The sequence below is a fragment of the Mytilus californianus genome, unplaced genomic scaffold (genome assembly GCF_021869535.1).
Source record: "Mytilus californianus isolate M0D057914Y unplaced genomic scaffold, xbMytCali1.0.p SCAF_16, whole genome shotgun sequence".
Classification (NCBI taxonomy): domain Eukaryota; kingdom Metazoa; phylum Mollusca; class Bivalvia; order Mytilida; family Mytilidae; genus Mytilus; species Mytilus californianus.
Window position 1 is genome coordinate 402,613 of NW_026262648.1, and position 16,930 is coordinate 419,542.

General features: G+C 32.9%; 1 protein-coding gene across 2 annotated transcripts in view; it reads left to right on the forward strand.

Annotated features, from left to right (window-relative positions):
- The window catches only part of LOC127726032 (uncharacterized), a 30,113-nt gene extending 13,398 nt beyond the window's left edge, over positions 1-16,715 (forward strand). For both annotated transcript variants that reach the window (XM_052233330.1, XM_052233331.1), the window contains exons 2-3: positions 6,569-8,473; positions 14,579-16,715. In XM_052233330.1, the coding sequence (XP_052089290.1) occupies positions 6,726-8,473; positions 14,579-16,055 (3,225 nt within the window). In that variant the 5' untranslated portion in view covers positions 6,569-6,725 and the 3' untranslated portion in view covers positions 16,056-16,715. The remainder of the gene's footprint in view (positions 1-6,568; positions 8,474-14,578) is intronic.
- Positions 16,716-16,930: the final 215 nt, after the last annotated feature.

Here is a 16,930-nt window from a genome sequence, read left to right on the forward strand (position 1 = left end):
TCTTAAAATGTCCTGTACCAAGTCTGGAAAATGGCCATTGTTATATTATAGTTCGTTTCTGTGTGTGTTACATTTTAATGTTGTGTTTTTGTTGTGTCGTTGTTCTTCTCTTAAATTTGATGCGTTTCCCTCAGTTTTAGTTTGTAACCCGGATTTGTTTTTATCTCTATCGATTTATGAGTTTCGAACAGCGGTATACTACTGTTGCCTTTATTTATTCCTCTGTGCATATGTACAAAAATCATTTCTGCACTCCTTGACGTTGTGTACTGATACGTGACAAGGTTATTCACATGACGCGATGGTGTTTTGTGTGAAAACGGAAATCGTTTATTGAAATTTGGGTTATCAACTTAGTTCAATTTACCCCCTTGTGTATATGTTTGAAAATCGTGTTCGCTCTCTCGCTTTTAAACCCATTGAAATAGGGTAATACAACTAGGAAAGCTTATTAATAATTGCCAGAATATGTGTTATGTACTACAGTGCTAGGACGAAAACCGTACGTGAAATTCATGGCAATCTTACCACATCTCCTTATTTTTATACTGTGTCATATGTTAATGTGTATCGTTATTTAGATAAACAAATCTTTAATTGTTTATCAATAACTCAAATATAGACTTGAGACAAAGTACGGTTTAACGAATTGTAAAATAGAAAATGGAATGTGTCAAAGAGACATTAACCCGGCCAAAATGCAGAAAACAGTCCAAAGCCACCAATGGGTTTTCAACGCTGCGAGAAAATCCCTCACGCAGAGTCGGGCTTCAGTTGGCCCCTAAATAATAATATATACTAGTTTATACATTTTATTGTATTCATTATACTGTGTTTACATTGTTTCATTGTTGAAAACTGATTAATGCTGTAATGATGTATTCAGTTGTTTTTGTCGATGAGTGGGTGTATCATTACAATAAACCTAACATTACTTTTTATTCAAATAAATTAAGAAAAAAAAATTTAAATATTGCAGCACTTAAAAAGTAGTAATTTTGGTACTGTCTTTGTAACCTAAAACCTCCCCTTTCAAGATTGAACAAATATTCACAGTGTTGTACCTGATTGATATAAACAAACCAACGTTTTTGAAAAGTATTGCACTTCAGTCTAACATGGATACTAAATGAACGTCATTACATACATTTTTAGGTAACCACATTTATTTAATGCACAAATGTAGTTAGTCGAGTCAAGTACTGTTTAGTACATAATAATACAATAAGTTTTAAAATATAATTGAATACAAGTTTTTCATCCATAATTATTTAACTAATGAAGCAAACATTTATAATAAAAAAAAATTTCATAATTACGTATACCGTGATTCATATTTAAGTAATCTTTGGAAGTCTCTAATCAGATTAGACTATGATTATGAGTTACTTGTACAGACTGAGACAATGACAATATAGCGGGGGCAATATATACCAAATAAAGCAAAATCTGATAAAAACGGGAAATGGACTCGGACCAGTAATCAGTGATTGCCTCTAATTAACATATTTCCAGGTTTAACTCATGACAAGTCAGGTAAAACCAATTTCATTGAAGTGAAAAAATGTATGACTTGTGTTGTTTTAGAGAGCTACATGCATTTCCTCATTACCTTTTGACCAAACGTATCGATCAGTTTTGTTACTACAAGACTCCGTTTATTTTAAGTTCATTTCGATGGATAGTAAACAAAGTCACCATATGTATAAATATTTATTGAAAGGACATCATCTGTATAGCGGAAAGGGAAATTAAAGGATACAGTCAGTTTTATTTCACTTTCTTGAGAACCTTCTGTATAAAGTCTGCCTCAAAATAATAAAGGAATAAGTCGGTAGGCCAAGAGGCACGTTTGGTTCCCATAGGAATACCGATTGTCACAGATATGTTGTCAGTTAAAAAATCCAGCATTTTGTAGTTGTATGTTTCAATGAACTTACTGCTCGAATTAGATTGTTTCTTAAAGTATGATTTGGTTGTCCCCGAAGGCAATAACTGGTATCGGATTGAATAAACGATAATTGTGGTATTCAAATTTGCTGTTGCAAAATTTTGGAAATTATTTTATATTAAGAAATATATCTCTTTGGCATCTAGCGTCACTGAAGAGATATTTATTGTCGAAATGCACATCTGGTGCAGTCGAATTGGTGTCGTTAGGCAATTGTCCCATCTTGCATCAGTATATTTGTATTTTTGTTGATCATTCTGTTTTTTGCAACAAAGTTGGACCATTTTTGTTAACTGTCTGTAAGTCTAGAATGAGGAATGCTAGTGTAAATAGAAGTCAAATGCTATTTTACTAATGAACGAAGGGAGGGACTTTAATTTTATGTTTTCTAACATATGTTAAAAAATTTTAAGTATCCTTAACAGCACCCCTAGAAAAAGTAATTTCACAGTAGTTCCGAAGCCCGTTTTTGATTTAAAAAAGATTTCGTAGAATATTTGACAGACCCATCAATATAATGTTGTTTAAAAGGAAAAATATGTAAACTGGGTGCCCGTAGAAAGAAGTAATATCTAGTTCTTCATCTTTGGTTGAAATTAAACAGAACGTAACACCGAACTATGGTTGTTCAGGAGATTCTCCTTTATAAGTGTCCTGAAAGTTGATGTCTTGTTTCCAAGAGACCTGTCAAAACTTATTCCTTATCCAGTTGTTAATATGATGTGATTTACAAGCATGAACGATCTTTTTTGGGGTTTATCAGCGGGGACAATAGAATAATTGTCATGACGAAACAATGGATAATCAACAATTTGGTTTTTGAAAATACGAATTTATTCGTTTAATTCTCAATTGTTTCAATCGGAGTATCTTCGTCTTCTATTTGAGCAAATTAATGCTTTTACTCCTTATTGCAATATACATGACAGAGAAGCTGCAAGACTAATTTAGAAGTGTAATTCGATTTGAAATTGGCCTTTTAGAATTGTGTTTTAAAATCACGACGTATTGTAATTACTCAAATACAGAACACCATGTTGAAGTACGATTTTAAGACGCAAAACGCTTTCATCTTTTTATAAAAAAAATTCCAATTTCTAATAGCAAAAGAATGATTATATTTTGATCATATTGCAGAGTCAACGCACGAAATGTATACAATATATAGTGTCGACGAGAGATAAATATCATTTTTTTTTTACAATAATCCAAAAGTGTATTAAATCTAAGTGGGACAAACTTCTTCAGTCATTTAAATTCAAATAATTGAACAACAATCAAGCGAATCAAAATTTATTTGTATGAATACATGTAACCCTATATGCCTCATTTTAGTTTTCAAATATTATGAAGTTTTAAATCATTAAGCGCAATAGCACATTGATCATATTAAACGGATCGTTGTTGTCCATAACTTACATTAACAATAACGAATGATCAAAATTAATCATAATTCATGATGGTTTGATATAAAAACAGACGAAGGGTATACTGGAAAAGTATATTTTTCAATTTTTTGTAGATCGTACTTCATGTCTAACAGAACAAAATATGTTCTCCCATTTTAATTTGAACCTGACCTAAGGTGTACGTAAGCCTTTTTCATCACATGACGTTCGTCGTCTGTTGTCTGTTGTCCGTTAACTTTATACGAAACCCTCTGCTCTGAAACTAAGGGGCAAATTGAAATTATACTTGACCACAATCATCTTTGAAGTTTCCAGTTAAACAAATGTTTCCTATGATCCCGATTGCTAAACAACATCGCGGCCAATGCTTAAAAAGAGAACATACGAGTAAAATGCAAGTGTTGTCTTATTTTGTAAACCGTGAAAGATAGGGAAAATTCGACATACACATAAATACAATGAATGTAGAGAGTTGCCTATTATCGTATTTAACCAAAACTGACAAGCGACTTTTTGTAGGAGATATTGCACTTTAGAGACAATGTTAACGCTTTTGGCTATCATCGTAAAAACTATAAGAGATTAGAAGAACTGTTTACGTCATAAATTATCAGCAGTATTTGATATACCACGGGGAGGGGGGAGGGGGGAGGGGGGAGGGAGTGGTACTTCGACATTTCTTTGGTAGGGGTGTGTCCATTTTTGCCTAAAAAAATGTACCCATAATATAACATTCACTGAAATTCAGTACCTATAGTTATATAAATATTAACGAAAGAATGACCTATAGTAATATACAAATAGAAGACAAATTCCCGGGGTTCATTTGGGAACTTTTTTAAAAGGTAAACTTTCAAATGAATTGATTTAATCTTATATTATAATTGACCATTAATAATGTAAGATTCTCAATAGCATATGTTTCTATGATCTGTAGATCATACCCCAAATCAAATAAATAGTTATCAAATGTAAATGCATTTTAGTATAGGATGTCATTAAAAAGGAGGTTCATTTTTATATAAAATCTCGCAAAATAATGACCCATATTTTTGGCACATCCCCTTTAAACCCAATAATAGGAAGTGAACCCCCCCCCCTTTTGTGATATACATTTAAATCGAATGCTTATAAGACTTATTATCCTTGAATGAAGAAAATGTAGATTTTTACCCATATGTTTGTTGTTGAAAAAAAAGAGTAGATAGCGAAAATTGTAAAAAGCATTATGATAAGAAGTAAAATCACAAAAATACTGAACTCCGAGGAAAATTCAAAAAGGAAAATCCTCAATCAAATGGCAAAATCAAAAGTTCAAACACATCAAACGAATGGATAACAACTGTCATATTCCTGACTTGGTACAGGCATTTTCTTATGTAGAAAATGGTGGATTGAACCTGGTTTTAAAGCTAGCTAAACCTCTCACTTGTATGACAGTCACATCGCACAGTCGTTAGGACAGGTTACGATAAAAAAAATAAGTCAACATTGCAAAACATACTTAGTTCAATCCTTATACATGTTATAGGTCTTACTTAATTGAAGGGAAGTTATGACTTGTTTTACATATTTGTGTATTTTGCGGAAACTATACTATATAGAGACAACTATTAATAGTCGTAAGGTCAGCAGGAAAAGATCTACAAATAAGTCGACGTGACTGAAATTGTAATTTGACACCTTATAAACTTTATTGACTTTCAATGACAATATTAACCAACATCTTTTTCTACGCGGTGTCTATAACCATGTTGATAACAGATAAAGATAAACTGTAAATGGTAAAAACTAGTAACAGGACAAAATTTACTTAATTTGTACCAATTTTCCCCCTTTTTCCTTAAAAATTGCCAGAATATTTTGATTGCATTATACCAATTTTATGTACAAATTCCAAGATGAGTGATACAGGCTCCTTGAAGCTTCTAGTTTACGCTGACTTTTTGTTGACACCCACTGAAAGAATAAATTGAACAAAGACTCAAACGATCGGATTGCAAAACTAGTGGTTCGTAATTTAAACACAATATGCATGTTAATGACAATAGTAAATGAAATGTCTAAAGGAAGACCCAAGGAAATGTGATATAAACTGATTTCTATAACACGACGGGTGCCACATGTGGAGCAGGATCTGGTTACTTTTAAGTAGCACCTGATATCACCCCCAGTTTTTGGTGGGTTCATGTTACTCAGTCTTTATTTTTCTACGATGTGTTTTGTGTACTGTTGTTTGTCTGTTTGTCTGTGTTGCCTCAGTTTATTCCTTTGAATGTTTGCACAATAATATCGGACAGTAATATTTGTTAAGGGTCATGTGCAAATTTATATTTAGTATTTAAGAAGGTCTGTCGATTCAGGGTTCAAATCTGTAGGAAGACTTTATTTTGCGAAAATCGACCTTTTTTCAAGAAGAAAGATGAAACTCTACACGTTTTTTTATGTGAAAATACATATTCAAGAAAGTTTGAAGATTATGAGTTGGACACTATTGGTAATGTTTACTCACAAAATAGGTATCGATTTTCCTTCGAGAATGCTACAGTAAATTCATCATCTGGAACCCCGCAAAAATTCGCCAAAAAGTATTTACAAGGTAAGGTACACATTGTCAAAATGTATTAAAATACTCTAGAGGGTTTGAAGGCATCTTGTTGGAAAATGATACCAATATGGAATCGTTCTGAATTGTAATCACACTTGTACAAAACTAAAAAGGTTAATTTATTGATAGTTGGAGTTTAACGCAGCTTTCACTATACTTGGTAATACTGTAAACCAACTAATTTTTGCGAGCGATTTATTTTCGCAAATTTCGTGAATAGAAAAAAAAACGCGAATATAAACCGTCGCGAATAAGTAAAACTTAGATCTCTTGTTATTCAACTCCATCAAATAAATTTGAAAATCGCGAAATTAAATCGCCGCGAAGTGTGCTAGAAAGGGCAAAACACGAAATAAAGTATCCGCGAAGATAAGTTTGTTTGCAGTATTATGTAAGCCAGTTTGGTTTTGTTTGAGAGTACCCGAATAGAATCACTCATCTATGGCAGGAAAACTGGCAATGCTATTTAATTATGAACGCAAAAGATTATATAGATCTGTTGTTTGTGCACCATAAACAATACGTACGTATTTATTATAGAACACAAGTACACTTAAAATGGTATAAAACAATAAACATTTTTATTATATTTAATTTTAGGTAGCATGATTCAAATATTCATAGCGCACCTTAATCGAGAAAATTATGCAAAGTACAGTTATAAAAGAAAAGAGTAGTATTAATTGCATTATCTGATTACAGACAGGGATATTCAAAACCTTACTGATGAGTCTATAGTTACATATCTTTTTTGGAGATGGATAATAAAAGTAAGGAAAGTGAATCCTCTGCAACTCAAAATTTAAAAACAGATCAACAGTTGGATTCAGAACAGAACCAAAAATCAAATAAGGAGACACTTGACAAGGAGATTGATTTGAAAAGCAATACGTTAGAGCAGGATACTGTAAATATAGAAAGGCTACCGATAGCGAACGTTGGAAATTATGATTCTAAACCATCCTATGGTTTCTCTGAAACAGAGCAAATAAATGAAATTCAGATTGAAAATTATCCCGGTCCTGATCCTGAATCAAGGACAACATTAGAGGGAACCGCTATAGAAACATTGAAAACATCAGAAAAATTGGATTTGGCGATAAACAAAATACCAAAGACTCCAAGTCTACAGACAATGATCACATTGGAGGCAACGGATCCAGAGACACGGATTACACCAGTTACATCAGATGCCACACATCAAGAGACAGGAGTACGATCAGAGGCAGAGAATCTAGACACAATGATTAAATTAGAGGCAACAGATCTAGATAAAAGAAAACAACCAGAGACAACGAATCTAGAGACAAGGGAAACACCAGAGACAACAGATCAAATGGAAAGGAGACCAACTACTGATATTTCTGACGATGAAAAATCGACATCAAATATGGATGAACCGACTTCGCCAAATTCTACAATTTTAATTGACAATCCTGTTTCTGGATCAAGTTTTGCATGGGAAATGAAACAATTTGATAGTCCAAAAACGACTGATCGTCAAGAAGAAAACCAACCATATTCTTCGCCAGTTATTTTATCACCAGAGACAGCAGGAAACTGTAATGTTCTAACACGTAGGCATATACCACGAAATGAAGGCCAGGAATCGCCGATTAATACACTAATTGCAGAAGAAAATGATGAATGGAAGAAGAAACCTCATTTTGAAAGACGTAGGATGTTTAACCTAACAAAACATATAATTTCCATTGTGCTTATTATTCTCGATCTGGTGTTTGATTGGGTCGAATATTCTGAAATGAACAAAAGAGGAAACTATACACTCGTTGCAGAACGAAGAGTTAAAGATGTAGAATTCACCATCGAATGCGAAGGAAGTGGTAAAACTGTGCAATTTGTTTTTCTGGTATTTACCATAGTAGCAACAATATTATCGATGGTTCAGATTTTACATATTATATACCAAATGTTTCATGAAACAAAAGGTGTGGTGATAGATAAAAAGATTATCCATGAATACGTTGAAACGTTCGTGTTTTTATTTTTTATTGAAATTTCTCAGATAATGCTGATTATGGGATTTTATGATGTTTGCACATTGGACTGTACTGTAGATGCAACTGAAATATTATTGGTTCTTAACGGACTATTTTCCATCTCTAAGGTATCATGGCGTTTTTTTACAAGTTGCAAATGTTGTACGGTGTATTGGAAGAATCCAATTCGTCAATCCTCTGTCAAAAGACATTCCATAAGGACTGAAAGTCCACGACATATCGGTAGAAGAGAAAATCCACCACTCTATAGACACCCTGCAACACAAACCAATATATCAAACAGTCCCAGCCAGACACAAAGAGACACAGATTGTTGTAGATCGTGTGAATGTAGTGAAAACACCAAAACATGCTTTATGATAATTTTTTTACCGTTTCTTGTCTTGCTCATTCCTATTTTGCCCTGCATACTGGTTTACTACATCGCCAAAAAATTTGACTGTGATTGTGATGTTTGTGATTCGAAAGTTGGGGATCCGGAAAGGTAAATATTTTGATATTTCATTCATTGAAACGATATTTTTAACATTTCAAAGGGTCATAATTGGTAACAAATGTACAGTGCAGAATATATGGCGGTTAAAATCTTAATAAGTTTGTATTTGGCGTTGTTGTATATATAAAAGTGTTGTTAGAAACGAACAACATTAATCGTCAATTTTATTGTGTGATTTTTGATTACTTCTACGCATACCTTGTGCAGTGAAATGAGATATATTTGATAAGTATAGGCCCTGTGTAGAGATATTACGAGTAAATTGTGCAAATATTTTCTTATTTATGAGTCAGTTTCTATTCATTTTGTGTCTTTAATTCCAATGCATTTTTAAATAAGGATCCATTATTACATAAAACACTAAATAGTGTTGGTTACACAAAATACATTAAAATCATGCAAACTTATAAAAAATCATTCGCTCTTGCACGCACTATTTATCAAATATGATGTACCTTTTTAAATCTACTGAATTTTTTTAAATAACATGCTTAAATCAACACACTCAGTAATATAAAAAAGCACGTGTTAAGGTAAATACCTGAACAAGAGAATACTGTAATAATATTAAAAACAAAATAGTTTTTATCAATGCAAAAATATAAAAAAAAAACTAAAAAAAAACCATAAGATAAACCAGATATTTGAACTTCAAAAATTCGTCTTAATCTAGTGTCCACCAACATGCAGAATACGAATTTCGTGAACAAATATATAGGTTGCACTTCTATAAATATAGACAATGCAATTTACCATAGGAACTCCTTTTACGACTTAAATTGTTCCACTTCTACTCTGAAGTTTCATTAAACATTATATTATCTTAGAATAGAAAGTTCATATGCATTATTACTTCTTTTCAAAGGTCAAAATATAGGGCTTTGAGGTATATTTTCAACATGTATGTGCCTCGAATTTTTAAGAGTTTAAACTTAAACTAAAATTTTGTACTTTTTTTTATCTTGATAAAACTTATTGCACAAATCATTATCATCTTCTACATCAATTTACAACATTATTATGAAAAACATCAAGTCCCTATACTATCAGGCTACCTCACACTAATCTTTCATGCAGCTCATTCATTCAACTCATTTAAGAAACCTACGCAGAATACAAAATAAAACATAAAATTGACTGATAATTGTCTTTGTTGTCAGTAAAAAAAAAAGACGAAAAACGAAACGAATTAATCAAATGTTCTTACGGGGCTGGATGCCATTCCGCCATGCAAATTCACGATCAAAAACGTTGATATTCATCAATGTGAAACAATGTCTATGAGACAACAGTCAATTATAAGAAATTCCGATGGCAAAAAAAAAAAAAACTAGCATACACTAAATCTTACAAATGCATACTTGCATGCTCACAAAAATTATATTTACCAACAAATTATTTACAACAGTTTATTATTTTTAGCGTATTCTTTCATTTGGCTGCACTATTGCCTGTTCAATTTCAGCATTCAAATATTTCATTTCACGAACATCACTGAAGTCTTGTGTCAATACTGTTTTGAACTTTTTGTAATATCGATCACTATTAGTTAGTTCTTCATATGTTTTTTGTTCCATATCAAATATATAAGTCTACCCGTATTCTCAATTTTGCATATAAGTTTATCACTAGCAGTCCAACTTATTTTCAAGACAAATTTGGAAATCAAATCACACTTTTCATCATCACTTACATTATGTATGATTTGTGTATTCGAATTATCTGATTCATTTTCTTCAGTTCTTATATTTGAATTGTAAATTACTTTCTTTTTAACACAAATGTTTGTAGCCGGCGGTTTGTTATAAGTACTATCTTTCGTTTTTCTAAACTTAAATGTAGTAAAAAAATCAGAATCATTATACAACGTACACTCTTTGTCAACATTACTGTTTTCAATTTTGACAACTTAACATGTGTTTTTATCTTTATTTACATTGACAGCTTTGCTATTGTTTACACATTCTGATAAGTCAGGTGATTTACCTGTATCATATATACACAAATCAATATTTACACTTTCTGCTGATTGAATTTTACCTGTTGTTGGGGTGCCATTCGGGGTATTTTCAACGTCCATGGCGCTAACTAATTCCACACAACTATCTGACGTGTATAATTTGTACACTGAGCATTTATGTCACATTCTGCAATTATAGTGTCACTATTGTTTTCATTATATTCCTTCTGTCTTTTCTTGTCACGCTTAATTGTAGAATAAGATTTACGCTTACTTTTGATACTGTCTTGATTAGTAAACATAATTGAAATTCTGACTTTATCATTTTCTCCATGCACCGTAAATGTAATGTTACGAAATTGTTCACAAGCATTCTGTATCGTACTTGTCAATAACGACAGGAGTCTTTCCATGATGAAATGAAAACAGAAATCTAATCATAAACTTCCCTTCGGGACCTTTTCTTACACTATAATGTTTACATCACTACAAATGTTACTTTACGACTAATTTTGCAAAATAATGAAATAAACTCGCTACTGTTACAAGTCAGAATCACATAAATCCTTTATCTAGCTTGGAAAGTTGAGCAATAATATATATCAGCGCGTATTTTGTAACAGTGGCTTGATTCCGCCAGTGTACTATATCCGGAGGAAGAAAATCACCAGTGTTTTTTATCCACCAACAAAATTTCACTAAGTTTTTCTATCCGGGTCCAGTGTAAAACATCCACCAGTCATTACAAGGTTCTAAAAAGGTTATTTGGAGGGGAAAAATATATAAAATGTGGCTAAATAGTTTTTAGTGTATTTGAAACCTGCATAGCTGATTTATATAAAAAGTGGAGATTTTTCATCTAGTGTTTTTCAACCAGGAATGATTACACTTGTCTAGTGATTTTGTACCGGAATGATTGCACTAGTTTTTTTATATCGGGATTAGTTACACTAGTGCTTTAGATCCATACATTGATGAAGTGATTAGTACTCATTTTGAACACACGATAACACAATAATGCTTATTTACGAATAAGATTTAAATAATTTTTCTATGCAAATCTATAAAATCATATGCTTTTAAATAGTCACTAATTGTAATATTTATATTTATTGGATTGCCGAAGTTTTTCTGTGTATTTGCCCTTTGGTTGACTTGGATATAAAATCATATCTTCTTTGTCAATATCAAAGGATGCTTCTATAATTGAAACTTTATGTAAGAACAAATCTTCTCTTTAAATTTGGTTTATATCAAGTTCAATGTCCTGATCATTGTTAAAGTATTTTTAATAATCAAAATATCTTCCTCGTCATCATTAATATTATTTACTAGATTGACTCAGATTAATTAAACTGGTTCCTTGAAAATTATTTTAATTTTAACCCATTTATTTAGGTAAACAATAAACCGGTCTAATATAAACAAAACAACCAAATCAAGATCGACGCTTTCACACTATTTACATCCAATATTTTTTAGTGAAAAACAGTTACCCGGAATAAATACAAGGCGGAATGAAAGTACGCTTACATTTTCACATATAACAAAAACAACGTCCATTCACATCAAGGTCCACTCGATCGATCGAAATTTTGTACTACCCCTCCCTTCACTTTGGGACTTATTCAGAATTCAATTTGGCCGCTATCCATGTGTATTTATACTGGTAATATTCCCAAGTTATGTCTCTAAGAGATGAAACATAGAGATCATATCCGGAAACCAGTATGTAAACAAACCAAAATATCTATGAATATATTATACAAAAGAGGCGTGGTTTGTGAAACGGCTGTATTTACAAAGTGCAACCTATCGATAGTGGCATTAGGTTTTGTTTGTCTTTATACTCATAAATTTAAAAAATAATTTACGTTCGCAAAAATGACTGACGAATCCGGGTTACAAACTAAAACCGTGGGATACACATCAACTATAGGAGGAAAACAACGGTACAACAGGAACAACTGAACTGCAACTTAAACAAACGCAGACATACATATATAGACAACGGACTATTTGATAACACCTGCCATATTCCTGACTTGGTACAGGACATTTTAAGAAAAATATGGTGGGTTGAACCTGGTTTTATGGCTATCCAAACCTCCCGCTTATTTGGCAATGTTACAAAATATCGCTAAAATGACAACACTGCGTGACAGGAATATAGTACAAACAAACGAAAGAACACACAACACAGAGAAATGCATAAATACATAATATAATAGTACATTACAACATGTAAACCGCAGAATAACAACGAACATCTCTCATTAACGACAGCACACGACACCACAAACTGCGAGTCCGATGTTTTTCTATTATTTGATATCGATTTTGCACAAGTGATAACATTACCGCTAAGATACATTTTCCTGAATAAATTAATAAATTGATATTTTGTGGAATGTCAATTTTATGCACCCATCACTTTTTCGCCGAGACAGGGATCATTTAAAGATAAACAATATGTTCTATCTTTGTGTTATATGGCTATTATTACAACAATTCCAGCTGCAATTCAAAAACAATATAATACCAATATAAGATCAGTTTCAGAAAAAAAATATGATCAATTTATTTTGTATTATGCTGAGTAAATGAAGTTTCGAGTTTCGTAGTCTCAGAACAATTTGTTTTCGATATTTACCGAATTTTGTATAAGCAAATTCAAATTTCAAAACCAATTTGATAGCTTAAAAACTTTAATACAATTGAGAAAGGAAATGGGAATGTGTCAGAGAGACAAAAACCCGATCAAAGAGCAGAAAACAGCCGAAGGCCACCAATGGGTCATCAACACAGCGAGAAAATCCCGCACCCGGAAGCGGGCTTCAGCTAGCCCCTAGGCAAAATGTACGTCACACAAAACTCCAAAACTTATAAATTAGAAAAAAACAAGACTAACAAAGGCCAAAGTCTCCTGACTTGGGACAGGCGCAAAAACGAGGTGGGGTTAAACATGTTAATATATATTCTTGATATTACTTATGTGCTTTTAAGCCTAAAAGGGAGATCGGTTACATGTGACAACAGCTTTAACTGCAAAAGTCAAAGCAAGGTCATACAATAATTCCTTTGTGAACAGAAAAATGTAATAATGAGATAAAGCATAAAATTATGAAAACAGCTAGATACATAAATTGTTGGCACCATTTTAGTGACACATTTACAATGCGTTGATTACTACCGACAATGAATAGGTGTACGTTGCATGATTTGTTTGAGTGAATACTAGGGATATGAACTCGGTAAAAAATCACTAATCGAGTACTAGTTAGTTTTGTTGAGCATAACTTGAGAACTCACTCTGAACACTATCAACAAAATAGGTAAACAATTATACACATTTTACGCATTTTACGCAATGCTGGTCGTTGCCTCATTGACGATAATCCCTCTACACCATTTAATCGAGCTAGATAGTCTATAATCCCCGTCATGATCTACCTTAACCAATAGACAAATCACTACGTGTACCAATTAGGTAAACAATAATTAAATCAATATTTAAATAAATACCCTTCGAAAATAATAATTGCTAACAAAGTCTAACGAGAAAAAACAACATTAACATTTTATTATTGCAAAGAAAACACATTACAAAGGTGGTATATAAATAAAACATTGAAATAGAGGAATGTGCCATAGAGACAACAACCCGAAAAAAGAGCAGAAAACAGCCAATGGCCACCAATCGGTCTTCAACACGGCGAGAAAATACCGCACCTGGATTCGTGCTCCAGCAATTTCGCACAAATATTACAAACATTTTTTTTAACTATGACTATTCAGTGATTTCTATTGAACTCTCAAAGGGCGTTTTCCCCTCAGGAAATTATGGGAAAACAGGTCAATATCCTGACAGGAAACCGAGTATTTTTTCGGTACTCGATACTTGGTAATAAGGGTTGATACTCGACTGTCCGTGGGAGCCTTTTACTAGGCATAATACTGGATCCTATCGAACATATAATTTTCCGTTTACAAACACCAAATTTCTTTCTCATCATCTTGATCTACCAAAATTGCACGACAACCTGTATATCAATAGCTATTGAACAACTTGTCACTGAATGTTAAGTTAAGAAGAATGTTCCTAAAATGAAAAAAAAAAATTCTCTTTTCAGGGCACAAAACAAATGGAAATGTGAGCGGTCTTGCAAATGCTGCATCTTAAGATGTTTCCCTTCCAGATTTCCGGAACGAGACACAGAAGCTTGTGATTGTACTTGTAAACAGTGTTTATCTTGTGAAAAGTTTTGTAAATGTTGTATTGTAAGGTGTTTCCCAACAAAATTATCTATCCCAAAAGACGATGTCTTTGAATGTAAATGCGGCGATTGCATGAGCTGTGAAAGAAATTGTCGATGTTGTTTAGTACGTTGTTGCCCGACTCACCTTGTTCCACCTAAGTCTGATGTCTTTACATGTAGATGTGGTGATTGTATTGCCTTTGAAAGACCTTGTAAGTGCTTTACATTTAGATGTTGTCCAACACACTTGAATCCCCCTAAAAATGACATTTGGAATTGTAGCTGTCGGGAATGTTTGGCTTGTACAATGCCTTACTGCCAATGCTTCATTTTTAGATGTTTTCCTGAGTTTTTGAAACCTTCTCATCCAGATATATGTACATGTAGATGTGGGGAATGTTTGTCGTGTGATCTACCGTGCAAATGTTTTAGTTTTCGTTGCTTTCCTGAACATCAAAAACCTCCAAAATCAGACTGGTTTGAATGTACATGTGGGGATTGCATGAATTGTGAACGAAATTGTTGCTGTTGTATTTTACGATGTTTTCCTTCGTATGCAGATGAAGATGATTTCTGTACATGTATATTGAGAAAATGTCTTGCATGTCAAAAGTCTTTTGCATGTTGTTTGTGCAGATGTTTTCCCTCTGAACTGGATCCCCCCAAAATTGAAATATTTAAATGCACATGCGGAAAGTGCCTGTCGTGCGAAAAAAAATGTTGCTGTTGTATAATGCGATGTTGCCCTAGTGATCTTCGTTCCCCAGAGGATGATTGGTTCGAATGCACATGTTGTAAAAATTGTGTTACAAGTCAGGTACACCCTCCACCAATGATATTACAACCACACCAACAAACACCACAAGCCCAACGAATATCGACTCCACCATTACGTATACCAATACCCCAGCAAAAATGCACATGCGGAAAGTGCCTTTCGTGCGAAGAGAATTGTTGCTGTTGTATAAGACAACCACGTCTTCTAACCCCTCCAACCCGACGAATATCGATTCCACCCTCACACCCACCACCAATATCTGTTATTACAACACAGCCTATACCACAACCAAGACCGGTTGTTATTCCACAAGCAACCCCGATTATTATACCACAAGTACCCATGCTTCCGCCGCCTAAACAACGTAAACAGCTATGCGGGAATTGCAATATAAAATGCATAAATTTTCTAGTTGCAGTATTCATACTTTTGGTTATAGTGTTACTTCTGTTCTATTTGTTTTTGTTGGTGGTTGAAATTCAATTTGTTTTTGTTTGTGTTGAAGGCGAATGGCTGATGCTGGCGACACAGGAAATATTTGTTCAAAACTATTTGAAACTCTTTAATGTTTAAGTACTTAATCAGCGTGTCATTTTGATTTGTTAGTGCCAGAAGTGGAATCTGTAAAATGTGTCTACCTTTTATATGTATGTGCATAACTAAAAATTATTCAATTGTTCAACATTTGATTTTTACTTTGTAGCCTGACACACATTGCTTAGCATTGTATATTCTTCTGTATAAGGACACTTATGGCTAGACTATGCTAGTTTGTGATAAAATTGAGCATGGAAATGGGGATGTGCACATTTTGTTTTTAGTGTATATTTGATAATCAATGATACAACCATATTTAATAGTTACATTGTATATCATGTATTATACATTTGTAGTTGTTTTATTTTGTCATTGGAAGGTGAAGCAGGGGATGGTAGTAAAATTTGCTATTTTTTTAAAATCAATCATTTAATCCCTTTAAACATGATACGTTTGTAATAAATCGATTAAAACATGGAAAACTAGGGTGAAAAAATGTTGAATGCACTTAATTTATTTTACTTCAGCGTTGACAAGTAATAGAGTTAGTGTAGGAATTTCATGCGGATCTACAGTGTTTGTAAACAAGGCCATGTGAATGGCCCAAAAATGCCGAATGACCCTATGTATTTATAGTTTAATCGATCATGGTGTATTTAAAAATTAATGAACAGATGATGATTTTTCATTTTTTTCTCAGAATATAATAAATGTTTAATTAGTGCCTTTGTCATGTTTTGATGCAACTATCACCATTCATTTCAACACTTTATAAATTGTATGCGTCCGAAGCGCTTTTTTGAGTTTACCTTAACCGAAGCCGGATAATTAAAATCCAAGTATATATATAAGATATGAAGAGCGACATGTATATGACCAAATATGGACTTAAAAATAGTAGCTACATCCAT